This window comes from Primulina huaijiensis, chromosome 14 (genome assembly GCF_012295235.1).
Source record: "Primulina huaijiensis isolate GDHJ02 chromosome 14, ASM1229523v2, whole genome shotgun sequence".
NCBI lineage: Eukaryota > Viridiplantae > Streptophyta > Magnoliopsida > Lamiales > Gesneriaceae > Primulina > Primulina huaijiensis.
In genome coordinates this window covers 1,365,432-1,392,201 of record NC_133319.1, presented here as the reverse complement: position 1 = coordinate 1,392,201, position 26,770 = coordinate 1,365,432, and the positions used below count along the sequence as shown (strand labels likewise).

Genomic DNA, 26,770 nt, shown 5'->3' with positions numbered 1-26,770 from the left:
CACCGCGGGAATTTGTTCGTTAAAATGTACGAGAAATTGAAGATGGGCCGTCGTGGGTTCCGGCCCAAAACAGAGATCCGGTATAATGCTAAAAATAAACACAGAGTAAAATATTACACATTTTTCATTTTCCTCCCTCCTCCTCCTAAACCCCAAAATTTGAAAAACCCCAACCCCGGCACCGTAACCGCTACGCTACCGCCGCAGAGCTGCCGATATCCTCCTCAACCATGGAGGGGACGGGCATTGCCTTCTCCACAACTTCTTCACTTTCCTCTTCTTCTTCGGCGTCGTCTTCTCCATTTTCGTTCGGCTTCTCAAACCCTAGTTCCAACCCAACGTCAACCACTTCCCCAATTTCCCTCGGCTTTGGCTCGGGGACGGCATCTTCCAGCCCCGCGTCAGCTGCAACCCCATTCGGAGGTTCCTCAATCTTTGGCTCGTCGCCTTCCCCCGCGTCTAATTTATTCGGGTCTTCTACCGGTGCAGGCCTCACATCGAACATGTTTGGATCTTCTTCTGCATCAGGTTCGACTCCAACTTCCAACCTTTTTGGATCTGGGACGACTCCTAGCACTTTTGGATCTTCTGCTTCGGCAATTACTTCCAATTCTTTTGGATCCTCTTTATCTGGCTCTGCGCCGACTACAAATATTTTGGGTTCGGGTACTGCACAGAGCATGTTCGGGTCTTCTACCGCGGCTTCTGCGTCTAGTCCTTTTGGTTCGTCATTATCTGGGCCAGCCTCATCTTCAAACCTTTTTGGATCAGTGTCAGCTCCCAACATTTTGGGGTCCTCTTCTGCGGCTCCTGCTTCTATTCCTTTCGGATCCCCATCTTTGGGCACGGGTCATACTGCTAGCATGTTTGGGTCGAGTTATGCTACTGCGGCCAGGTCTCCATCGCCTTCATCATCACCATTTGGTATCTCAACATTATTTGCATCCCCTGCTCCGGTATCTTTAAACTTATCTGGGTTCGGCAATGCCCCATCTTCCAGCCCTTTCGGATTTTCCTCTGGAGCTTCTAATAGCAGTACTACCACACCCTCGTTTGAATCTGGTCTAGCCTCATCGTCCAACCTATTCGGATCGTCTTTGTCAGCATCAAATGCCGCAAACACTGCTCCTCTATCCGAGTCTGCTCGAATTCCAGGGTCAAGTGTGTTTGGATCGTCAACGGCAGGATCCAACACTTCAGCTTCCACGCCACCTGTGTTCGATGGTAAGTCTCCAGCTGGCGGTCTATTTGCTCCCTACACACCCTCATTTTCGACAACTGTAGCATCAATGGGAAATACACCATCATTTGGATTAAGCTCTGGGTCAACTTTAGGTCTTTCTGGTTCCTCTGCATCTATGTTTGGTTCGTTTCCACCTACCTTGTTCGGTTCTTTGAGCTCTTACTCCTTAGCTACATCACCCCTATCAACTGCCAACGCTTCAAGCTTAGTTTCTGCGGAACCTGGATTTTCATTCGCCACTGCATCTGGTTCTCTTGGAAATGCACCATCATTTGGTTCGAATTCTGCCTCAACTTTAAGCCTCACGGTTTCCTCATCTATCTTTAGTTCATCTCCAATTCCCCTGTTTGGTTCGTTGAGCTCTTCCTCCACAACTACGTCATTCCCCGCACCTACCAACTTTTCAAGCTCATCATCTTCAGCACCTGAATTTTCCTTCGCCAATTCATCTGGTTCTCCTGGATTTTCATTTCCCGCGGCATCAACTACTGGCATGGGAACTGCTACTACCACGCTTGCTGCTTCATTTTCAACAGTGCCTACCTCTGATTCTTCTGGTTTTTCATTTTTAAAGAGCAATACTAGTTTAGCATCAGGAGCAGCTTCATCATCTCTGTCAAGTACACTCGCGTCAAAAGCTTCTGTGGCTGGTACCACCCCTTCAAATACAAGTGCTTTAGTTCTATCTTCTGCTACTGCTTTTTCTACTGATTCGCCTGCTAGTTCTGGTATGATATTCCGTGTTTTTATTGGTACTGGTCATGCAGTGTCCACAGCATTGAATATGTACACCTGCTCCATCTTCAGGTTTTATGGGTTTCAGCGCTGATAGTGCACCTGTATTGTCCTCTGGAGCCACAAGTGCGTTTTATTTATCATTGAAATCACCCATAGCTGCATCCTCAGCATCATCTCAGTCACAATCGGTTTCTGCTCTACCTTCTTTTGGTAAATTTCTGTTCTCTTGATATCATTCCAAATTCAAGAAATACCATTTTCTAGATGTTGCACTTTTGTAATCTAGGGTACGTTTCTCTTACGAAGTCTTATGAACCAGAACAGTCGAAGAAGAATAATGTTGATATATTACTTGTTAATATTTTGGTATCTTTCTGTCCATTGAAGTATACAAATGACTGATTTTTTTCTAATTATTTAGAATTCTGAATGAAGCCAGGTGTAGTTGCTTTATAATTTTGGTAACATTATATCTACTCTTCTATCAGCCTTTTCTTGCAAACTTATAAATGAATTTTGGGTGAGGTTAGTATTCGGCAATATGCAATGGGCCATTTGCTGCTGCACTGACCAAGTCATATGGTTTCTTATCAAATTTCTACTCTGTTAAATGTTCAGTCGGAACCTTGGTTATTCGAGCTCTTTCTTATTACCTCTAAATTTTTTTAATGGAATCAAGAAGAATAATGTTGGATATTGGCTGATAGCGGGCTATTTGAATTTTTTTTGTTGAAATTTGAAAAGAAAGGATTTCGTTATAAAAGTTTAATAAATTACCATTGTTTAGCTTTTGTGTTCTCCAAAGAAGTAAGGTCTCACTTTTCTGGAGATGTTTACGATGGCATAGTTTCTGATCAAATTTCTGTTTTGTTAAATTGTTTGAACAGAGGAACGTTTGCTTGGTTTAGTTATTTGAGCTCTTTCTTGTTGCACCGACATTTAATGGAATAAAGAGAACAATGTTGAGATATTGGCGGATTTTGGGATATTTGATCTGTTGGTTTGTGTTGAAATTGGAGAATAAAGGATTTTCTATTATGTTTGTTTATTATTTGTGTTAAAAGCTTTAATAACTTTGTGTTGGGTAAAGAAGTAAAAAAGCTGACTTTTCTGGAGATGTTTAACAATTTATGTGGGTTTTTTTTATTGCAAGTCTCTTGAATATGTATTAAGGTCCTTTTGAAAAGCATGCATTCAGTAGGTGTTTATCCTTCATTTGGACTTTCTTTTATCTTTGTTAGGAGATCTCTTATTTTTTTCCTTAAAAATTATATATGTTCAAGTTGCTATTGGTGATGATAGTGGTCATGATTGTATTGGGATTCGGAGTCCAATTTTTCGAGTAGAGTATAAGACGGTAAAACGAAAAATTTGGGTTTGATAGGCTGATATAGGCTCCATCAATGGTTAGTAGCCTCTCACACTTGGTATCAAGTCCTTGATTACTTTTCTTTTGTGCTATGTGGCAAAATGATGACAATGAAATTTGATTAGATTGGCCTTTCAAAATTTCAGTTCTCTACTGTGGGTCCCCGACTCGTAATACTATCATTAACTAACATTTTCATTTTTCTAATTTTCATCCTATTCAGAGTCTTGTAATCGTGTAGCTGGAATTTACAATAAATACAAATAAAGGTTAAGACTTTGGGGATTTAGCGAGGGAATAAATTGGGCTTAAATATAATTAACAAATCAAACAATAATATATCAATGTAGTAATTCAATATGAGATGTCATGTACATCCTGTCAAGTGACATGTAGTGACTGCTCAGAACTCCGAAATGAATAACGTATGCTAAAGAGGTGGCTATCACCCATATTCGGTGTAGCACTTTTACCCACGCACTCAAGTAAGATCCGTACAAGAGTTAGTAGAATTTCTAGATGACCCCTCTTTTCCAATGGAAGAACCGGGGCCATCCGAGCCCATAGAAGAGAACCCCGAACCGAGCCCTAACGAGACCACACAACCAAAATAAAAAGACCGAGGCAATTAAAATTCGATGAAGTCTGATTGTAAGAGGGGCGGCCTTGATATGAAGTCCTAGCCTCCCACTTAAGTCCCGACTCAGGCCCAACCATTAGAGAGAGGTCGAGTAGGTCGGTTTTATCTATCGACCTACTCGGAATACCAGTTATTGAAAGAAAGCCGGACTCCCACAAGGGCTGGCTCAATAGATACTTTTATGTCAACTCTTCCAATCCCTGACATTGTAAGATGGATTGTGTCATGTACTTCACCACCCCCTAACCGATCTGACCACGATTTCACCAACTTCTTGGCCGTGATGAGCGTGAAATGTTTTAACGTTGAGAGTTTGGTCGAGGATGATCTGCTTTGTAAGACAAATTTTGAAAAAAAAAAAGTGGGGATAAATAAGGACTTAGGTAGGATCCTCTGATTCCTAATGTGAGGGGCCGTTATTTTAATCACGATTTATTAACATGCAATCATGATTAACCAGTAAAGAGCGGAAACGTGAGTTAAAAATTTGCGTTTGGGCGTATAAAAATTTCAGAAAAGAGAGATTATGATGTTTGATATAAATATTGTGTGTGTGCCATTTTTTATTCTTTTGGGTTCAAAACTTGACCCGATTTATTTTATTTCAACTTTCGTGTGTTATAAAATTCAAATATGCATTTTGATATCGTCAGTAAAGTGATATTTTCTAATACATATTGTAAACGTACAATTTAATTAACTGGCTCAATTATTTTAAATTTCTCAATTTAAAATAATTAAGCTTAATTATTGTCAAATAATATATAATTAAATCGGATCGTTACACCTAACCTTCTGTTTCCTTTACTATCGTGTGCTTACCGCGATTGTTTTTCCTTGCAGACACTCGCATAATGAAGGCCGTGATGAAAGCAGAGATGCTGAAGTTAAAGAAAAAAAGAGCCGAGGCTCCTTCCGAAAATTTCGCACCCAGTCCATCCTCAGTAAAACCACTTAAGAAGAAGGAAGGACCTGGCTCGGGCTCCCATACTTCCCTGATTACCGCGGATTCTGAGCTCGATGGCGAAAGCAAGGGAAAAAACTCCAAGCTTATGGTTCCAGGGAGTGCCGAGCATCCCCGCAGCCCGGGCATATCATTCCTGACCAAACCTAACGGGCCCGGCGCTTTGGGCATTCTAAAGAACATGGTTTCCTCTATAGACTTAGAAGTCCTTCAATCGGCACCAGACTCACTTGTCGAGGAATCCATGGCCCTTAGCTTTATGCAGGTAACATTTCTCAACACGTGTTTATTTGTACATTCTCCTTTTTATTTTTGTACTTATGTTTGTTTTTTCAGACCATTGCCTGGGTCGGGAAGCATACCCTCCGATCCCAGAAAACACGAGCTTGTGCCCGGGCCAACTCCGAGACCCTTGAGGATGTCCTGGCCCGTCACGGCGAACTAACCAAGCAATTGAGAGACATCAAGTCCGAGCACAATGAAGAGCTTCAATCCTTCCGATTGAAGCTGGAAAGTGTTCAAGACCGCCTGAAAGAATCCGAGCTGGAGACCCTGCGCTTGAAAGAGGAAGCCCAGGAACAAGAGGTAGAGGCCGAGGCTACATGGACTCGGAAGAAAGAGGAGTTTCTTCAATCTCCTGAATTTGTGGGAATATGCGCGGGCAAGGCCGTTGCCTATTTTGAGGAGGGGTTCAAAGGATGTTTGGCCCAATTCCGGGCCAATGGCTATTCCGAGGCCGACCACCCGGCCTCTTTTCTGGACTCGAATAAAGCTCTAGAAGACATGCTCGAAGAATGTGAAGTTTCCGATCAAGGAGACCAAGCCGATGATGAAGAGGCAGCCGACCCCTATACGCCTTTAATTTAGTTTCTTCATTGTACCCTTTGTTTTGCACTCAAGTGTGCAATGCATGTTTTCTTTAAAGAAAGTCTCGGTGGTTTGGGTTTAATTACCTTGTTTTGATTGCGTAATTTGTCCAAGTCATAGTCTATTTACCCGATCCAAGTGTCCGGGCATGTATGCCAAACAAAAACTAGCCAAATAATAATTTTGACAAAACCAGAACAAGAGAGGCACCTAAGCAAAATCGGGGTCCTATTTGGATGCCATTAACTGAAACTCCGATCAGGACTGTTATGCGCACAAGTACAACATGAAACCATATTTGGTTAACAGACAGAGAACCCGAGCAGATTGGTTGTCTGAGCTTTTATAGTTTGAAACCAAAATTTGGCTAAGTAATAACTTGAGAAACCGAACAGGTTGGTTTTCGGAGCTTTTATAATTTGAAACCAAAATTTGGCTAAATAATAAATTGAGAACCCGACCAGGTTGGCTGTTGGAGCCCTGATAATTTGAAATCAAAATTTGGCTAAGTAATAAACTGAGAACCCGAGCCGGCTGGCTATCTGAGTCCTTATAATTTGAAACCAAAATTTGGCTAAGTAATAAACTGAGAACCCGAGCAGGCTAGCTGTCCGAGTCCTTGTAACTTGAAACCAATATTTGGCTAAGTAATAAACTGGAATGATGATTATCAGGCTGTTCAAAAGTTATACTTGAATAAATTGTTGTGTGGACGGACATGCCAAAACTCAAGCTTGAATAAAGAAACGTGAAACATAATTTACTAAAAACGAGCTCAAATAAAGAAATATTTATTAAGAATCCCCTTAATGTTGCCGACCACAAGGTTGGACTTTTTGTGCATGTCACGTTCATGGATTTACAAGTGCCGAACTGGTCGGGTTTTTGTGAATTGCCAAAGTTCATTGGCCTTATAAGTGCCGAGATGGTCGGGCTTTGGTGAATGCCACCTTCACGGGCTTACATTTTGTCGAGCTGGTTAGACTTTTGTGAATTGCAAATTTTATTAGTTTTATGAGTGTCGAACTGGTCGGAGTTCATTGGTCTTATAAGTGCCGAAATGGTCGGGCTTTGGTGAATGCCACCTTCACGGGCTTACATTTTGTCGAGTTGGTTAGGCTTTTGTTAATTGCAAAGTTTATTAGTCTTATAAGTGCCGAACTTGTCGGAGTATGATGAATGTGACATTCGTGGGCTAACATTTTGTCGAGTTTGGCGGGCTTTGGTGAATGCCACATTCCTGGGCTTACAATTTGACAAGCTGGTCGGGCTTTTGTGAATTGCCAAAGTTTATTAGTCTTATAAGTGTCGAACTGGTAGGGCTTTGGTGAATGCCACAGTCGCGGGCTTATATTTTGCCGAGATGGTCAGACATTTGTGAATTTATGTTTTGCCGAGCTGTTCGGACTTTTGTGAATGTGTCAGACTGTGAAGGGCTTTTGTACAAGTTTTCTGCTCGGGGGGCGTTTTGTGAGATGTACAACAAGTGTTGAGCTTACGTTTTATTGTATTGAATAACTTTGCCGCATCACATGTTTAAGATATAACTAAATGACAAAAGTAATAAAGTGTAGGACTGACCAAAGCAAAATAACAGAAAATAACATAATATAAATCAGAACATATTTATATAAATGAAACAAAAATTTAAAAAAATAATTAGATTGATTGATTTGATGGTTGAGCTCCCAAGGAGTAGCATCTTTTGAGAATGACCAGGATCGGCTCTTTTGATGATGAAGTTGGTGAGCTCTTCCAAGCAAGACCAGGATGTGCTCTTATGTGGAAGAACATGATGAGCTCTTCCCCTGAAGACTATAAACTCTAGTGGGAAATATCTGGGGCTCTTCCGTTGAAGACCAGAATCCGTTCGAATGAAAATCGGGAGCTATTTAGGGGAAGACCCGGATGAGCTCTCCCCATGAAGACTAGAACCTATTCTCGGGGAAGGCCAGGGGCACTTCCGTGTGAGACAAGAAACTCTTCTGGGGAAGACCGGGGACTTTTCCGTGGGAGACCAGAAACTCTTCCGTGGAATATCAAAGCTTTTTCGTGGGAGACCAGAAGGGAAGACTATGGGCTTTTCCCTGGAAAATTAGAAGATGTTCGAAGTAAAACCAGAAGCTATTCCGAAGAAGGCCAGAAGTTGCCCAAACATGACTGAAACAAGTTGAGTGATATTGAGAGTCATGAGACCGTTTGGTAGATTTATGCATCCACCAATGTTTTTCCATGGTTTTCTTCTTTGTGGTGCTCATTCTCATTGATTTTCGCTCCTAGGGTTTTTTTGACCTCGAATCATTTTCTTTCGTTCTCTGACGTACCATCTTATCTATTTCTTTTCAAATTTCCACGGACAACGCCAATTAATGATACTAAAATTTTACCACGGGTTTGGTATGGTGAGTGGGCCTTCAAATTTTCCAAGCTTTTGGGATCGGGTCTGTGCTGAGGGGTCTGCACATACAAAAATAGGGTTAGGAGGCGTCGGAGAAGTTTTCGACATATCCACTATGATCCTTAAGTCAGTGCTATTATTATGAATACAAAGAGCAAAATGCGATATATTAGTGTTGAGTGAGCAAGAGAGTATGAATCATGTAAAACCATGCTCAATACCTGATTCCTGATATTTATAGAAGAAGTAGATGCTAGTTTCCTTGTTTGAGTAGGATATCTATCTGAGATAGGAAACATTATATGGTAAAACTCCCTAACCATGGCGGCTAGGACTCTTGTCTTATTTCGATGAGATTCGATCAAATCCCATATTTATCAAGGTTTTATTTATTGAAGAAGATGTCTTCATATTCCTTGACTGCAATTGGGTTCGGATTTCTCAGCCACACTAATGAGCTTGGACCTTTAGGGAATGGTCCGTGGCTTGGCCTTGTCAGAATTTTAATGTGCATGACCTTTTTGATATGTTTTTGATCTCGGTCTTTTTTAGAAGATACTATGGGCTCGGATTTTTATGGGATAGGTCAATTTTATAGATGGGCTTGGATTCCCGCCCAGATGTGCCGATTTTTGGGGGCATCAAAATGACTAACAGAACTTTCTCATTTTTTCTCTGCTTTGGTGAGTCTTTATCGATCATGATGTGTTCACCCCAACACCAATTTCAACAACGTTTCTTTCTATATATTTTATTGCTGGTGGTAAATAATACGTTGCTTCCCTTCCGTGTTGGTTTATGTTAGATTTTGTGTTGATGTATTGTAGGTGTTCCAAGTTTCTCTTCAACAACTGTGACAAGTTCAACTGCCACTTCTCCTCAAACAACATTTTCCCTTGTTGTATCTTTCAGTAGTGGCTCTGTATGTCCCACTGGTTCTATCTTTTTTTCCGTCTTATTCACTGCAAAGTGTATTAATCATTGTTATGGAGCTGCAATTTTCCAAATGTTTTAAACTTCCGATCCCAGTTTTAGATAGAATCGTGCTTATAATTTTTTGCTTCGTTGTTTCTTAGTGGTCAGTATTTCCTGAAACATATTATTTAGCATATAAATCGGATACTCCTATACCAATAATTTTTAATGAGTAGCAGATAAAACCCTGTTTTAATAGTCTTACTATCACACAAGAAAATAATATTTCCTGAAAAGATAGGCGTAAAAATGTTAATATACTTGACAAACAAATGCAAGTGAGCAGAGAATGTTATAGTTTTAGTGGTTGAATGAAAAGTTTGAATTCTATGGTTTATGAGATTTGAGACCACGCTCTGGTTCCTGTCCTCTCGAACGTAACAATGAGAAGTGAAGAGTAGATTTCCGGCTGTCATAGGAATGGAAGCCAATAGACAGTTGACAGTTGCCAGTTGCCAGTTGGATCACTTGCAAGAATTTACCGAAATATTTATTTTGTATCAAATGAGTAACTCTTATCAAAAGTTATTTGGTGCTTTAAGTAGATAAAGTACAGGAAACATTTTGTACAGTAGATATATTTTAGTTCAAATTATTTATTCTCTCCTTGTATGATTCTTGTCTTGTAGGACTAGTTCAACAACCAGTACAGCATTGGCCTCTGCACCCAAGTTACCGTCTGAAATTACTGGGAGAACTGTTGAGGAGGTAAATAATTTTTGCACAAGGTGGTGGTTTTTAATTGTTGTCAACACCGTCTGAAATTACTGGAAGAACTGTTGAGGAGGCAAATAATTTTTGCACAAGGTGGTGGTTTTCAATTGTTGTCAACAGTATGCTTATGTTTTACACTTGTACAAACTTTACTCCAGCAGAAACTTTAAAAGAAATTGTCTGTTCCTATCAACGTTTTTCTGTAAACTCCTGTTTATGTTTTGGGACGCCACTTATTTGAATATATTTGTTGTAGATCATCAAGGAATGGAATGCTGAACTACAGGAGCGGGCTGGAAAATTTCAGAAGCAAGCTAATGCAATAGCTGAGTGGGACTGTAGGATTTTGCAGAATCGCAATATTCTTCTCACGCTAGAGGTAGTTCACTATTTACTGCATTAATATTGTAGAAATTTTTTCTCGATGTGATTCTATGCCAAGGTTTATTTGTTTAGTGGCCTTTATATTTTAGTCTTAATTGGTGGGGTTTAGTAGTATTACCTGTCAGATTTTGTTGGATGCATGTGCACTCCCTTTTTCTATTTATTATGTTATGTGTGCTGTCTGTGAATTTTGTTGTTGCCTTTCCGCATGGCCTTTTTTGAAAGTTGAACAGCTCTCTTTGTTTGTCCAAAATGATTTCTCAGGATTTAGATTGTCAGCGTATATGAGCAAATTGATTTAAGAAATTCATCTTATGAACTTTTTAGGTTTATCCTTAATCTTAGCATGTATCATATTTATTATTGGCCCTGCTGGTGAATTTAACTCTTAAAATTTTGCATTAGAGTGAAGTTGCAAAAGTTGTTGCCTTGTTGGGACCCAAGGCAGTTTGGAGCGGCAATTGGAGCTAATTGAAACTTATCAAGATAAGGTACCTACTCTTACTGTTTTATGTAGTGATGGTAAAGTTTGTGCTTTGTTTTAATATGAAGATGATTTATATGAGATATTAGTTTACTTTGAGTATTCTCAAGTCTAATTCTTCCATAGTGAGTTTTGCCTTATGTTTTTTTCCCTTGTGCGAAAAACTTGGGACATATTTTAATATTTGCTGAATCCTTTTACAGCAATTGATTATGGTTTAACTTTTAAGAATTCTTGGTAGTTGGTATCATGCTTTTCATGTATAGATTTAACATAAATCTGCTATTACTATTATGTCAAGAATCCTGGAGAAGCCGAGAAGGATTTCAGATCTAGAATGCTATTTGTCTCAGTTTCGTAACTAATTCTTGTTTTGGTTTTATAACTAATTCCGTTATTGGCGGTTAGGTTGACAAAGCTTTGCAAAGTATGCAGGAAGAAGCTGAGCGTATATACTATATATAGAGAAGACCATGGATACTGCTTGATGACGAGGCTGCATCTACCAGAGATGCAATGTGAGCATTCCTTTTGTTTGATTCTTGTAGATTCCCTTAAACAGATGTTTTGACTATCTCCATCTCCCATCTCAGTTTTTTCCATTATCAGTTTAAATACATTTGTTAGCATGAAATTTGAAGATTGTCGTTGGGTAGCATTACTGTGTCTTAGGTCTAGCTATTAGAATGACAATGACCAGACGCTTTTTTTATGCAATGAACTATCGAGTTATTGAGCACACCAAATTACCTTTCAGAGCTTACTTTGAGCTATTGAATGGCTCAGTGGAGTGAAATAGTACTGTTGATTTACTGTTCCATTTAATCTTATAGGTACCGTTTGGTTCGTGGTACAAGACAAATAGTTTGGAGATAAGTAATATTTTTTAATGATAAAATATATAAAAATGATAGTTAATATAATGTTTGATTTGATTGATTAATTTGATTAAATTTGAGATAATGTGATATTATCGTTTTGTCTTTTTGAAAATATTAATAAAATATTTATAATAATTAAGGATAATATTGTAATTTCAATTCAATGATGTGATTGATGTAAAATAAATGATTGATGATTTGATTGAAGAAAGATAAATGATTGGTAGATGGATAAATAATATGATGCACCAAACATGATATTAGATTGGATAAAAATATGGATAAATAATATAGCGAACGAAACGGTACCTTGTTTATTTATCTTAATGATTGCAGGAATGAGGCTGAAATGACAGATTGAGAACTGGAGCATATGACTGAACAGATTAAATCTAGTATCGATACTATTAATGAATGCCAACAAAGTTATTACTTCTATTTTAAATGTGTTTTATATTTACCTTGAAAGATCTGAGTAGACAATAAATAACTATTTTTTCAAAAATAGGGTGGAGAGCTTGATGCCAAGGATGGAATGACTTCGCTGGATATCGTTGTTCGAATCTTAAACAACCAAATGAGTTCATTGATGTGGGTCGATGAAAAGGTAGGAATCTTAATCTGATTCTTCTTCAGACGCTGTTGGGTTTGTTACAAGTAAATAGAACCCCTATTATTATTATTATTATTATTATCTGTTGACCAAAATTTGGTGTTTTGCTATTGTTCAGTCTAAAATATCTGAATTATGTAATTATCAGGAATTTGTGTTGCAACCACAATTAAAATTGGTATCCGAATCATTTCACTGTTCAAAATTGTTTATTTGAGCTAATGGCGTTTGGACTATTTGAAGGCTGGCGCTTCATGTGGAAGTGATGGTGTATCTGTGTGATCCTTTAATAGAACATTTAAAACCGAATTATCGAAACTTGCAAGACTGAAATCGTAAAAAAAGGTTCTAATTTTTTATTTTTATTTTTGTGCCATCTACTATCCAAGTAATGAATCTTTTGATTTTGATAAATTCAAAATGTAATATTACAATGACTTTCACGGGTCTGAGTGATAAATTTTGGTTTTTGTACTGTTTTATCATTTCTTTTTTTATTTTGGTGTGTTGCAACTCCCAATTTAAATTTTAAGTAGAAAATCTCATAAAGAACATCTTAAACCTTGACGTACCCTCCAGTATTTGCTGTTTTCTCTCAATTCAGTTCTTCCGGGTGTATCGTTGCAAATTTGAAAATGATATATTCTGATGGTTTGTGTAACTTGACAGGTAGAGGAATTCTATTCGCGCATCCAGAAGCTTGCAAACCAGGGTTCCGCTACGGATCACGAATTGATCCGGCCAAAGCTATGGTTGAATTGAGATGTAAATTGTTTAGGCGTCGTGTATTTGGTGGCTTCGATCTATAATTTTTATCTCAAAAATGTCTCTATATCTGAAGATGTTCAGATTAAGATCTAGGATGATATGTGATTCCGCAAAATAACTCTTTGTTAAATAATTGTTGCTAGGATTAATGTTGGGGAAAAAATAGTTGCAGATTTGACTGGAGTCAAGTATATTAAAGCAACAAACGATATCTGTTGGGGCAAAACCTAAGTCTTGCTTGGATTCAATTTTTGTAGATGTTCGTTTTCGAAATTAGGAGCTAACGTTAGTTTTCTATATTTATTTTAATATATATAATTACTTCATATTTACCAACATAAATTAGTAATGTTTGTCTTGACCAACTCAAAGAATCGTTCACCTGTGCTTTATGATGAATTGTTATGTTAACATATTTTGTAAAATCTCAGTGTAGTACGTCCTAAATAAAAATTTAAATATATTTAAAATAATATTCCCATCCCGATATATCTTATTCTGGAAAGACCCGGGTTGTTAGAAATGAAACCAAACGCTAGATTTGTTTTTAAAACATGTGATAGGAATTTGAGAATATTGTAGCTTCAAAGATAGATTGCCTTTAATGAATCTTGCATCCACAAGAATAAATGGAAAGGCAAAGAAGAAACTGTGTCCTATCTTATGGAAGAAGGGCAAGCCAAATAGTAGCATACATGTTACAACTTACAAGTTCTGAACGGGCATACATTGAGAGATGAAAACAACTTAACATTTATTGTTGGTACTTCATAAACAAGTGCACCAGCTAACACCATAAGATTGGAGATTTTTGGGGCATTCTCTCAGTTGTGAGATAAAGCCTTAGCTTCGGGTGATGACAACAATCAGCATGATAATGACAGAGAGTAGCAACGACGAACGAACTTTCTCTTCCAAAAGATGGTCGAGCTCTGAAGTGGGTTTATCCTTGGGAGAGGATTGGATCATCTCATTCACCAGCAATCCAAAGCTTCCGGCCAATTCCAAAAGCTTTGACCTTGTGAACTTCAGGATCCACCTTATGATAAGGGCCATTATGTCTGGTTCTTCTTCACTGCAATTCAAAAGTCTCTCTTTTTTTGCTGCATGCATAGAAACGCCGAGAGTTCAATAACCTAAATCTTCATATAACCACAGTCCACTTATTTAGATAAAATCAAATTCTGATGGAGCTTGATTCACTAATTCATTACAAACCTCTAATATTTAAGTGCTTTGATATCCATTAATCAAATCCAGCCATTAATCAAATCCTTCAAGTCAAATACGGGGCAAAATGAAATTTAGCACCAATAATTTCAAATGGACAACGAGGAAGATATTCAACTGCTCTGGAGTTGAGGCTTTGAACATGATGAGGATACAGATCCTGGGTACCAAGTTGCATAATGTAGACAAAAGAAAAAAGAGAATCCAAACAACAAAGGTCACATAGATGTTAAGTGTCCTCTTGAAATGGTTGGTGTCCAGTTGATCTTGATTAAATCCTAAATAGCTTGCGTCATAACATTTATTATCTATTACAATTAGAATAAAGTTGAGGTCAATTAACAAAAGAAAGCAAAATATGTATTACACGAATAATTTAGTTCAAATGTAAAACCTGCAAAAATAGAGCCTTGTAAATCTTGGACCGCTTTGTTACTCTGTATGGCCTCCCAAACAGCTTTATCAGATGAAATGGAGGCAACCGTGTTCTGTGCAAGAAATTAGTTCTTTCAGTAACAGAGAATAAAGCTATTTTGAATCCAAGATTTAAAGGAGACTTGAAAGGAATTTCTCACATTTTCCTTCTATGCAAACCCAATCTCACCCTTTTCACATTTTAAAATTACTTCAGATGTCACGAAAAAAAAAGAATGGAGTCATAATCTGCTAGCATAGATATGATTCAACTTCACGCTTTTCTTCATAGGCAAACATGAAAAATGATATTTCCAATTCAAATAGAAGATCCAAACATATCCAGTGAAAAGGAAAAAACAAGTACAAAGAAGAAATAGGTGTCTCAAAGTTCATTTTTTCGGTTATGACACTGACTATTTTAAAATATAACCACGCCTACTTTGAAAACCATGATCGTTTAATGGCTGTCAACTATGCATTCTATACACTTTCATAGATCGCAAACATGATGTTACCTGAAAAGCAGGCTCTGCTTGCATGGTAGAGAAAGCATCATGAAATTTTGCATATCCAGGAGACTTTAGGATATTAGTCTGATCGAGACGATACAGCAGTTGCTGAACCCCATCTAGCTCTGATTTAGAAGCAGAATGGGCTTTCACAAACCTAAGAAAATCATGACATAATGTATACATCATGCATGCAATGAAAGGCAAGATTCAGACCCTAGTAATCAAGGAGACTTAAAAATAAATAACATGATCTTAAAAAACCAAGGACTTACACTCATGCTTCACATAAAAACTAGTTCTAATGTATTTCGTGGAATAGTCTATTCTGCAAACACGTTTCTTTTGTCAAAGTCTTGGTATTTTCAGAGTAAAAAACATTTAAGAAATATAGAGACAAGAAAAATGAATCCATAAAAACATGTGTCACCACACAGAACAGTCCCCACTTGCAAGCTTCCGCCCCCTTCTGATGGTCAGCAGTTGACCCAGCTGTTGATGATGGGTCGATCACCTCGAAACTAGGATAAAAATCTGAAATCTATTTTCAAAAAACCCAACAAAATCTATTGCTCCGCACCTTCTCTCTCTCTGTCCCCTAACTTCTACATTCGCATATCATGGTAAACCTTGTTTACATGAATAGGGGGTGCACAACTAGAATGAAACCTCATTTAGACCAAATACACAGGTTTTGATTACCAAACAAGAAGAAATTCCCAGAAAATTGACTACCATCACAGCCACTCACCTCTGGAGATCAGAAATCGCCCTTCGAACCTCGTCTCGTGATGGAACAGGCCCGAAAACACAATCACCATTACTTGGAACAACAGCTTCAAGTGCGCCTTTTTCGGAGGTTTCCCGGATGATCGGCGCCAAAGAATTCGAGTTCTCGGGGTCGGACACGAAACCTCCTACCATGATTGAGAACTCTAGGGGATAAGAATAAGAATGGATATGAACATAAGCTCACTCTTCTTGCTTCCCTATATTAATCTGACTGACATATCATTGTTTATTGATTATTAAATTACGATTCAATCCTATCTTTATATAAAAAAAAAAAACATCCTTATATCTTATAGCTCCGTTTGGTTGAGTATATNTATATATAATCCAATCTTTATATTAGCTCAAGATATTATTAATTACGATTCTCGATATTTTAATAATATTGATTGAAAGCAGTTACCTGTGGCAATATTTTAATATTGATTCTGAAGTGAAAGCAGCTACTTGTGCCAATGATATCTCTCCATTTTGTCTGATATATCCAATCTGAATGTGACAACTTTGATTTAAATCTAATATAATAATATTAAAGCACAGGCACCTTTAATTTCAAGTATATATGCGAAAGATTACCAAGTATATTAAATCTGGTTCAACTTAAATGCAAACTTTGGCAAATTAAGTTAAAATAATTGCACAATGTGCTCAGTTCTCCAAATGTTTTATTACATGACTTGTGTGGTTCTGAAGAATTTTGGATCTCCAAAAATTCTCTCGATTATAATTTAGCTGATAAGAAAACTAGAGTTTATGTACTTTCCCAGTATATCATAAAAATGCTTCTCTTTGCTCGGTGGGTAGCTCAAGTTCAGGCTCAAGAGCAGAAATTGGAGAAAAGTATTGGTCAACCATGTCTTGTGATACATGCTCCAAGCTTGGAGGATCCCACTGCAATTTTTACAGACAAATCACATGTCACAGGAGGAAATGCAGTTCTTGTTTATCAATGCAAAAAGTTTAGTATGAAAAATTATGCCAACGAGTTATTTATAATCAGTTTACCTTCGGTGCAAAATCTTTGTCAATTAGCTTTGCCCGAACACCCTAGGAAGGAAAATGGGAACTTGAAGAAGACCAGAAATGTTTGCGGCTAATGAAACGGAAACTGCAATCTATTAAACATAGTACCTCGCAGAAGTCACGGCTTATCTGCCCCGTGATTCCTTGTACGGACATTCTATACTCACGAATAAGACACTGGTCAAGAGTTTGAAATCGACCTTCACGTATCTGGACCAGCCATTGATTTAAATAATGAGAAAAGTTGATTCGAAAGAAAACAAGTAAAACAATGGAAGGGACTTACGGATCTTAAGGAAACCTTCAAGCTCAATGGTGCAGTTTCTTTAAGTTTATTCAAAGTTGAAACACACCATGCATCATTTGTTTTGGCAGCCTCTTTTTTCTAGAAAAGTTTATAGCTTAGAGTTGCAGGAAATACTGTATGATAAATTTATGCATAAGCAAGTTTAAAACTCCTTTCCAAAGTTAGATATACTTATGCTCACCAATGAGTCAATTATTTCTTCGACTGTGTCGTGGCTGAAACATCTGTCGACAGTTTCAATCCTAAAGAACAACCGTTGAAGAGCATAAATTGAGTAATGGGGAAATCGATGAAAATAAAAAGATTAATCTAGAGCTAGGATTGCATATCTCAGCACAGTGTTTTGGCAGTACCCTTTCCCAGCGGAATTAAAGTAATACTCAACAGTCAGCAGAATATTATCAATGATAAGCTTAATTGAAGTGGTGTTCATGGAATCAATCGAGCTTCAACACGTCAAACATCGAAAAATTATATTTGTTGTTTGAATCAGAATGATTTTCAGTTATAAACTGTGTTCTTCATGTCTTCCCAACTTTTTAAAATTTATCTTCATGCAAGGCATGCAGAATATTATAAACCAGAGAAGTCAGTCGGAATTCTCACAAGTCAATCAATTGCACTATGACAAGTGGTAAAAGAGTACGAAGGAATACTACGAAATAACCCATATGGTTCTATCACCAAACCGAATCGGTTTTATTATTGGCTGGGTAAATGACAAGCTGAAATAGATGCTACGACTAGTGATCCATCCTGGTGAGGTGTCATAAACGTAATTGGTTTTTTAAGAGCCACCAAAGTGAAGACATGGCATGACATGCTATCAAGAAAAGAGATCTTGCTTACTCTGCGTCTCAAAATAACACTCTTCGTCACCAGGAATCTAACTAGGACTTGCAAGAAACAAATACCTGTGAATTACACTTGTTTGATCTAGATGAACGGGATCCCTGTGATTTTCTAAAAAACTTTCAAGGATAGAGGGACAATCTGTTACCAAGTTTCCAAGTTGTTCTTCAATTAAATGAAGTTTCTGCAAGGATAGAGAATGATGAGCAATACAATTTAATTGCATTAAATCCAGTGGGAAATAAAAAGATTACAAATACTGAATTTTAAAAAGAAAATAAGTGGGAACGACTGTGAAAAGTGAATAGTGAGTAGCAAGCCCACAAGACGCCACTTCCGCTCCGGTAAGTTTCTCTCCTGTCAGAGCCAGGTAATCTCCTGTAAACAGATTAATAAAACAGAGGCTCAATCAGCTGCCTGATCAGTTGACGCATTGATCAAATGGGAATGAGAACAAGAATAATCAGTAAATTTTCCTGCACATTCTCATCCATACAAGCAAAGATATAAACTTGCAAACGAATAATAGAGAAGAAGAAAAGAAATGTGAGATCAGCCAACCACCGGTAGCCCATTATGTGCCATTCATTCAATTTAGAAACAAGAATTGGCTGACACGATGTTCTTTCGATTATCATACATAAAAATCAGTAAATTTGTAAATTAAAAAACATCATCCTACAAAGACTTGCAATTGACTGGTAGAAGATCGAAAACAATAAAATGGACGATTTGCATCTATCTCAACAAGCTAACAGTGGACTACGAAAGGTCAGTGTTCACATTAAAAAAAACAATGATGAATGCTGTTGAAACAAATAAGAGTTTAAGAATTACCCAAATAGCCAGGTAAATGGGAGAGGTAAAAGGATGCCCCAGCATCTGGATGGAAACCAATTAGTGTTTCAGGAGTGGAAAAAATCTGCAAGTATTGGGTCAACTGGAGTACAACTTTTTGAAGACGAGTAAAAGCTACAAGCATATTGTGTTGCAAAATTCCCAGTGAATACCAAAATGACAGCAGAAAATACATTTTTCTCGACAGCATGCATATTTTCAAGGCCCCTTCTTCCATTATTATAAAGATAACCGATGAAGGCAGTAATACTCACATTGCAGTGTACCGTGATTTGAGTTTATTTTTGTAGTTACCAAACAATAAATTCTAGAACACCATTATTTCAATACAAGAAACATCTCTTCATAAGGATGATGTTCAATTTCTCTGCTATGTTTTATCTCTCAAGATTTTCATACCTAATTAGCAGTTTCAGCTTCATTCCATCATTTGTCCATAAGAAATTCTAGCAAAAATATGTCGGAGCTACATTTGATCACCCCTAGAACTAAGATATATACAGATAGTCAAATAATTGCCCAAAGTACAAAACCAATTGCCCATAAAAACAGATCTCTCTTAACGAATCACACCAAAGAGAAGATTAGAAGTTATTCAGTACTATGTCTTTATCATACAGTTCTATCGGTTGCAAGTTGGAACGTGCCAGGAATCGAAATTCCAGCTCCTCCACCCATGGTAATCCCATTTAAAATAGCAACCTGCATGGAATTTAGTAAATTAGTGTAAATTCAATACAACCCGGACAGAGTAAACAATGCAGCACCCACAGATACAATTTATATTCAGTTAATATGGAAACACTATGTAATTTATACTCATGCAGTCATGCATGGGGAAATTAGGTTTTTCGTTATACGGAAACATCCTTTTTTATTTGTAAGCAAACCTTAATTCAAAGAGAAAATAACACATGTCCAAATGCTGCTTATTAAGAGACAAACTCCAAGGATACAGAAATAGAACAAGCACACAGAGCCAACATTGTCCAAAATCCATTGCTTTTCCTATGCCTCCTCAAAAGATTGCACAACAAGAGTAAAGAGAATATTGGGAGAGGGTTGCACAAAAAATAATCGTGTTGAAGAGGAAAATGTAGTTAGTTGCACTCTGAAAATTTGAAATTCAAGTTAAATTATTACATATATTTTAGGAAGACAAATGATGACCTGTCCGTGCAGCATTGACTAGCACACAACAAATACATAACAATGAAGACGCAAATCAAATATACTCACATGTGGCTTCAAGTAAGTACCAAGAAAGTATATAAAACCATATGCCTTCGAGAAGAATTCTTTGCACTCGTCTAGATTCCCTGTATGAGCAGGATTAGAACTTATAGCTAATTTTACCAAAAAAGATAAAAAAAAAAAAAAACATAGCATAGTGAAAATAAAGAGGTCATCATCATATTTCTTATATCGTGATTCATGAAGAAAAATCTCACTATTTTCTAACAAAGAATGTCCACGACGCAGTATGAAGCCAAAAAATGATTGCTTCATCCTGAAGTGGCCTCCACACACAATATGAGGATTTTTTAGTATCTTTCCCAACAACTTTCCTTGTTATGAATATAACTAGAGTGGAAATATCAGTCTATGGGGCTTCCGCATACATCCTGAAGTGGACTCCGCATACAATATGAGGATTTTTTAGTATCTTTCCCAACAAGTTTCCTTGTTATGAATATAACTACAGTGGAAATATCTGTCTATGTGCCCTTCAATCCAAATAAAGGACCCTGAATATGCAGGAAACTGAAAGTGGCTGCAGTGAACTAATTTTACAAGTTCGCATGGAATCCGTCAAAGAAGATAAAAGTAGTGAAGCGGTCAATTTGCAATCAAGGAGATTAATGCAGCATTGAATGACCTTTACAGATGCCAATAGCAATTGTTTGCACCCACATGTTTTACGTATAAAATTGTCAATTATTTCGTAACTTGGCAAGGATATGATACCCAAATGGGTACTGTAGCAACATCCCAAAACTAAATGTTCATACATAAGCAAGAAAGTGAATAAAGATCGTGTAAAATTTCTAAGTTTTATTCCTTCTTTCGTCAGGGGTCATATTAAGCTGGAGACTAAATATAAATGGCTGAACTTTAATATTCACTCATAACAATTTCTATTGGGTCTTGTCCTACATCCCCAATTCGCCATGGTAGCTGCTAGTTCATAAAGCAAGCTAGAGGACAAAAGAATAGTGTACAAACAATGAATGGCAATTATAGAAAAACACATTGCCACTTAAGCGCGTAGACGACTAAAAAGAGATAAAGTGAAAATGCCGCCAACATCAAACGAAGTTTCCTGTCTTCTTATAAATATAATTAACATTATTTCTACACACACCTTTCCTCTACCCAACATTCCCTGTTTTCAGGATGAATTTATCAGTGTTGCCATGACTAAGCTCTCAGCCACAGGCCCATAAATGTATGGCTTTGTTCAATAATTTCAGGAACCGTTCCATCTCGTCAAGTCCCCTCCTTATCGGTGGTAAACCATGACGCGACTACCACAATCGGTTTTTCTATTTCCATTTGTTAAGTACATTTTTTTATATTAAGCAATCTAGATCAATAGATGCCAAAACAAACAGATGTTCGCGCGTGTGTGTGGAGAGAGGGGTACCTTTTTGTATCAAATTATAGAGCGAAACAATATCACCACCAGCACAAAACGCCCTGCCTCTACCCTTCAAGAATTTTAAACCACCTTGGAGTTATTTATAAGTGTAAAAAAACAAATGTAAGCCTACAATTCTTTAATAAAGCACAAAGCAGAGGAAAAGAAAGTGACTTCTAAAAAGCCAAGAACTTGTAAACTTGATAGGAGGTGTACCTTTGAGGCGACAAACCCAATGTCAGGGTTGTCTTCCCAACTTTTGTAAAGCTTATGAAGCCTGGATACCTATGTTCATCGGTACAAACTTTATGTCTCAGATAGTGCATCATAAAACTTAAATGCAATGCTAAATTGTGCTTGATTTTACCATGCACCGGAAACAAGTAAAGAAACAATATAGCTGAACCTTGATCATGTAATGTCCCGATAAACATAAGAATGGAGCCACATGACTCTCTTTCTCACAACTGGGATCAACACATAAATGATAGCAGTTCCCATCGATGAAAGATGAAACACCAAATCTAAAACTGCCACACTACCACATATCAAATTAAATTCAAACAACATCACAAGATTTATTTAACTTTAAAACATTCATCAAAAACAATCGTAGCAAACAACAATTATCCAAAATTTGCGGAGTTTCACCTCCATATATTACAAGTATTTTAATTTTTAGTTCTGTCACCTCACAGAAATTTACGACTTTGCCTTTGTTCACAATTTAATCGTTCTTAATAGAGCGACCTCAACATTGCTATCAGATAAAAGACAAACTCTTGTACATGGGACCTCAAGCAAGCATTTGAACAAACACCGAAAAAGTAACAACCCGCCGCCATCAGATAGAATTCCCAAATTTCGCCAGTTCGACAGAGAAAAAACGTTAACGCCAGCAAAGGAAAGACAAATCTCAACAACCCAAAAACCAAAGCATCAAAAACACAAACAGCAGACGATCAAAAACTGACCATAGAGATATTAAGAGCATTGAGCGAAGTGGGTCTATTGAGAATTGCCGTTCTTGAACAAGCTTTGGCTTCAACAAGCACCTGAAAGCAAATTCAAGGCAACCAAATCGAGTAGGGTCAAAGAAAGAGATAGAGGGTTGAACGCAGCAAATAATGAGTGAAAGCTTACTATGTCATTGGCGTGATCATCGATAAGGGGATTGCTGGGAAGTGAACTAAGGCGTCTGTATCCATAACTGGGCCAGAAACAGCCCCTCAGAAGCAAAGCAGCTTTATGGCTTCGCATTTTTCTCTCGATTTTGCTGCGATTTCTGGGTTTTTGTTGTTATCCAACGTTCGAATTCAAAGTTTGTTTCTTGATTCAGACCTTCCCATTTAGAGTACGCAGCGTGTTTGTACTTTCGGATATAAAAACGTTGTTTTTTGGTTTGGATTAGTCATGTTAATGGATTTCGGTTTCGGATTTTATCACATATTTAAATGTTGGATAATTCTTATATCTAGTTATATGAAAGCGTATATAATTTTAGAATGGCCAGTTTCTTCCCGGTTGCAGGTTAAAACCTTATACGTGTCAAATAATTTGTCTTCCACAACACCACAGCCAAGGGACAGAATCACATGGGATTCGTCTCTTCGTTTCCCTTGTCTATCTTTGTCACCTTGTATTTTGTCTTCCTCCCATTGCAGCGATCAAAGCCCAACAAAAGGTTTCCTTGGTATGTTGTTCGTGTCCTTTTCTCTTCCAGCTTCTCGGTGGCACCTCTGCAGCGTTGGTTTATCCCTTCTTGGAATTGGTAAGCTTCTACTGTGTTTATTTTCTTCCCTCCTTTTTTTAGCTTATCTTAAAATCTTGGGTTTGTTCTTGTTTTCTGTTTTCAGCGTCCTTCTTCTTCCAATTTCTCGGTTTTACCTCTGTTCCGTGCCTTTCCCCCTTCTTGCCATTGGTAAGCTTCTATTGTTTTAATTTTGTTGCCCATCTCAATTTCAGATTCTCTATGATGAAACACGATCAATTGGATAGTAAGTACATTGATTTGCAGGAGGGGAGCATAATCTCTTCAAAAAAACAGCTTCTTCGCATATCTTAGCAAAAACCTCAGATCCTTATACTCTTTGGAGTTCAAATTGGGGCTCACGCTTAATTTTTTTTCCCTCGTCAATTCTTTCCTAAGTCCCCTCGTCTTTGTTAGCTGAATTTTCGTCGAAATATCAAAAAAATAATTCTTTGCGAAATTAAACATTCTCAAATGAATAAATTAGCAATGCACGATGAAGATTTAATTCTTATAATTGATTTCACTTTTTGCTTTGCAAGTATGGTGTTACTCCATTCACCCCTTTAAAAGGACTTCTTATTTCCGGTCCCAACTTTTGCAGTTTCTTCTTTGCTGTAAGATGACATTATTTATGCTCCATAGCACAGATGATGATGTCCCCTTTCCATTTCAGTGTCCCTATATAAATATATAAAGACTTCTTTACCATTTGACAGTATCTATGTGCAGATTAGAAAATTGACAGAAAATGTTCCATCGTTTAAAGAGGGAGGAGCATTATGGTTTACCGATTTGACAACTCCTGATAGCTTGTTTATTCTTCCAGTTTTGACGGCTTTAACATTTTGGATCACAGTGGAGGTTAGCATCTTTTCTCTCCCATGTTTCTCAGAGTGTGCTTGACGATTTGAAGTTGTAACGAGTTCAAGAAATTTTCTTGCTTACTATGTTGCACATTAATTCAATTTTCCACTTGATCATTCAATCTAAAACCAAGGATCTCTCACTGTATGTTAAAAAAATGGTGATTACTATCTCTGATTAGTGATTGCGTTTAACAGTAGAATTGAATTTGTGTGTGGATTTTGCTCTACTGCTGTGGCAATTATGGTATTGGGGACATGATTTGTTTGTATCTGAATCCTCAGATTTCATGTCTATCTCCTTTTATCTTTCGTCGACCCTCCTTTTTTAGTTCAATGCCCAGGAAGGATTAGAAGGCAACCCTACAGCTAACACCATCAAGAATGTGTCGAAGGTCTTTGTCGTACTAACAATTCCTTTAACCGCAAGTTTTCCAAAGGTAATTGCTTAAGCTTATAAGATTATTTTTCGCATTGAATTTTTAAAATTAGCTCGCCTCTGTTGTTACCGGCACTCATAATGTAAAGATTTCCCTCCACCTTGATCTTTTGTTTATATCTGATGGGTACACAGGCTATTTTCTGCTACTGGATTACCTCCAACTTGTTTTCACTCGCTTATGGTTTAGGTTAGTCATGTTATATCAGTATATCACTATTACCATTTCATATTTCTTCCAGTTTCTTGGATTTTTTACAAGGTGAAACGAATCCTTTTGGTTTCAGTAATAAAGAAGCCTGGTGTTAAAAAGTTATTGGGCGTGCCAATTATACCCATGATGAAGCCTTTGATTGATCAAAAGCCAGGTTTTTCGCTTTCTGAAGTAGTAAAGAAGTACGCAGCAGCCTCTTCATCCGATAGGGTTTCACCACAGTTACCTGCAAGTCCACAAATCGCTTCTCCGTCTGTGCTCAGCCAGCGGATTGAGAGCTTAGAGAAAGAAGTTAAAGGACGGAAGGAAGACCAGAAATTAAAGGTGATGAAAAGGGCGATTTTTTGGATCAAAGTAAACTAAAGCTCGATAGACATATAAAATGTTTGAATGCACTTAAAATAATCTTAATTTATACTCACACGGATAGTTAACCTGCATGGAACCGGAGATGAGATGCCATTGTGGAGCAATAAATTTACGTAGAAGTGGGTATATTTTGTTGGAGGTATTGAGATAGGTTTTCAGTAATTACTTGGACTTTATCTATCTTAGCCTTCCTATTTCACATGAAAATGAACATAAAGTGAAATAGGTTTTGATTGATGTTGGGTATTCGCGCTAGGTAATTTTTTTGGTGCCGTTTCGTTTGTATATGGTTTTTCAGGTAACAATACCAATAATTTGATGGAAAGTTAAACGGATGGTATGCTCCTGATTTTATTTTTAATAGAAAATTTCTAATCTTCTATCAATGACATCATGTATTTGGAAAATTTTTTTGGTTAAATCCAAATAACAAGTATTTTTCTAAGAAGTCTCTTCATGGTAAGGGGAGACGAGAAACGACTCCATGTATGATATAGACTAAGTCAAAGACACAAATTAGCCACCGGAAATTCGATGTTCGACTAAATATATCTTATTGCCGACCATAACATTTTACATAATTAAAATTTTAAAACTTACACGGAATTTAAAAAATTGTACACGGAGATCATCCCAATTATTCTTATATATTTTAAAATTAATTTTTCTATTTTTATAAATAGACTGATTAATCTAATCTATAAAAAAAATTTAAAAAAAATAGTACTTAACCATGCGAAAAGCCTCCCCACGAGACTCATCCACACGATTCTATCCTTGCACACAGAAACATCCTCGTCCATAAGGTTTAATTGGATTTATGGGCGGTCTTAGAGGTATAAACGAATCAAGTCGATTTGCGAATTTTTCAAGCCGTCTTGAAAAACATTTATTTCATATTTGAATTTATTGAATTTGAGCAGAACTCGAAAATGTTCAAATTTTTTTGCAGCGGAATCGAACCCAAATCATATTGTTTGATATTTATTGAGCTGCTCCCTTGATATTTTAATAATATAATATAAATATATATAAAATAAATAGATTTTAAGTCGTTCGAATATTTGTTTTCGAGCAATGGTTCGAGTAGCTAGCAAGAATTTTCGAATTTTTCGAGCAGAACTTGAACCCAGGCCCTGATTCAAACCGAACTCGAAAAAAATAAATTTAAAATTTTCAAGCTTCGAATCAGCATTGTCCTGCTTTGTTTCCAAAGAATTACTCAGCTGCCAAAACAATCGCCATTTTCTTTTCAAATGTGGGCAATAATATTTAGTATATTGTGTACTGGATCCATATGTTTTGACATTCATATACTCAACTGCAAGCATTAATTTCTGCTAATTGATTAGAATAAAAGAGCTAAATGTTGTGAATTGTTTTCTTTGTGTTAGTTGTTGCCTTGCAATGAATTGAAGTTATATTATTGAATTTTTCATCGATGTTCTTTACAATGGCTTAAATT

At 37.2% G+C, this 26,770-nt stretch overlaps 4 protein-coding genes across 12 annotated transcripts; 2 read left to right on the top strand and 2 right to left on the bottom strand.

The window, feature by feature from the left end:
- Positions 1–15: 15 nt before the first annotated feature.
- LOC140957090 (uncharacterized) lies at positions 16–13,335 on the top strand. Of its 7 annotated transcripts, none has more exons than XM_073414192.1 (12): positions 19–1,971; positions 2,051–2,191; positions 4,834–5,219; positions 5,291–8,902; positions 9,047–9,141; positions 9,824–9,902; positions 10,165–10,287; positions 10,698–10,783; positions 11,212–11,294; positions 11,994–12,082; positions 12,166–12,264; positions 12,940–13,335. In XM_073414192.1, exons 1-4 carry the CDS (start codon positions 231–233, stop codon positions 5,819–5,821), a joined length of 2,799 nt encoding a protein of 932 aa, XP_073270293.1. In that variant the 5' UTR covers positions 19–230; the 3' UTR covers positions 5,822–8,902; positions 9,047–9,141; positions 9,824–9,902; positions 10,165–10,287; positions 10,698–10,783; positions 11,212–11,294; positions 11,994–12,082; positions 12,166–12,264; positions 12,940–13,335. The 7 variants fall into 7 exon arrangements, with proteins under 7 accessions (XP_073270294.1, XP_073270295.1, XP_073270293.1 ...); XM_073414189.1 differs by having other exon boundaries at positions 11,185–11,294; positions 12,001–12,082; XM_073414190.1 differs by having other exon boundaries at positions 11,185–11,294.
- Positions 13,336–13,670: 335 nt separating this feature from the next.
- LOC140957732 (uncharacterized) lies at positions 13,671–16,224 on the bottom strand. The gene is made up of 4 exons (XM_073415097.1): positions 15,946–16,224; positions 15,201–15,351; positions 14,663–14,756; positions 13,671–14,141 (listed from the first exon to the last, which is right to left on the bottom strand). The coding sequence occupies exons 1-4, from the start codon at positions 16,116–16,118 to the stop codon at positions 13,882–13,884; spliced, it is 678 nt and encodes a 225-aa protein (XP_073271198.1). The 5' UTR covers positions 16,119–16,224; the 3' UTR covers positions 13,671–13,881.
- A 155-nt stretch (positions 16,225–16,379) lies between these two features.
- Positions 16,380–23,091, bottom strand: LOC140957022 (3-hydroxyisobutyryl-CoA hydrolase-like protein 1, mitochondrial). Of its 3 annotated transcripts, none has more exons than XM_073414064.1 (15): positions 22,811–23,091; positions 22,642–22,722; positions 22,074–22,197; positions 21,884–21,952; positions 21,674–21,737; positions 20,266–20,345; positions 19,645–19,728; positions 19,006–19,090; positions 18,461–18,546; positions 18,231–18,352; positions 17,498–17,558; positions 17,296–17,394; positions 17,118–17,219; positions 16,992–17,033; positions 16,380–16,877 (listed from the first exon to the last, which is right to left on the bottom strand). In XM_073414064.1, the coding sequence occupies exons 2-15, from the start codon at positions 22,659–22,661 to the stop codon at positions 16,758–16,760; spliced, it is 1,158 nt and encodes a 385-aa protein (XP_073270165.1). In that variant the 5' UTR covers positions 22,662–22,722; positions 22,811–23,091; the 3' UTR covers positions 16,380–16,757. The 3 variants fall into 3 exon arrangements, with proteins under 3 accessions (XP_073270165.1, XP_073270166.1, XP_073270164.1); XM_073414065.1 differs by having other exon boundaries at positions 16,383–16,877; positions 22,074–22,134; XM_073414063.1 differs by lacking the exon at positions 22,074–22,197 and having other exon boundaries at positions 16,394–16,877.
- Positions 23,092–23,149: 58 nt separating this feature from the next.
- On the top strand, positions 23,150–25,642 carry LOC140957142 (mitochondrial inner membrane protein OXA1-like). The gene is made up of 6 exons (XM_073414272.1): positions 23,150–23,438; positions 23,524–23,588; positions 24,150–24,281; positions 24,616–24,723; positions 24,858–24,912; positions 25,010–25,642. The coding sequence occupies exons 1-6, from the start codon at positions 23,150–23,152 to the stop codon at positions 25,297–25,299; spliced, it is 939 nt and encodes a 312-aa protein (XP_073270373.1). The 3' UTR covers positions 25,300–25,642.
- The last annotated feature ends 1,128 nt before the right edge of the window (positions 25,643–26,770 follow it).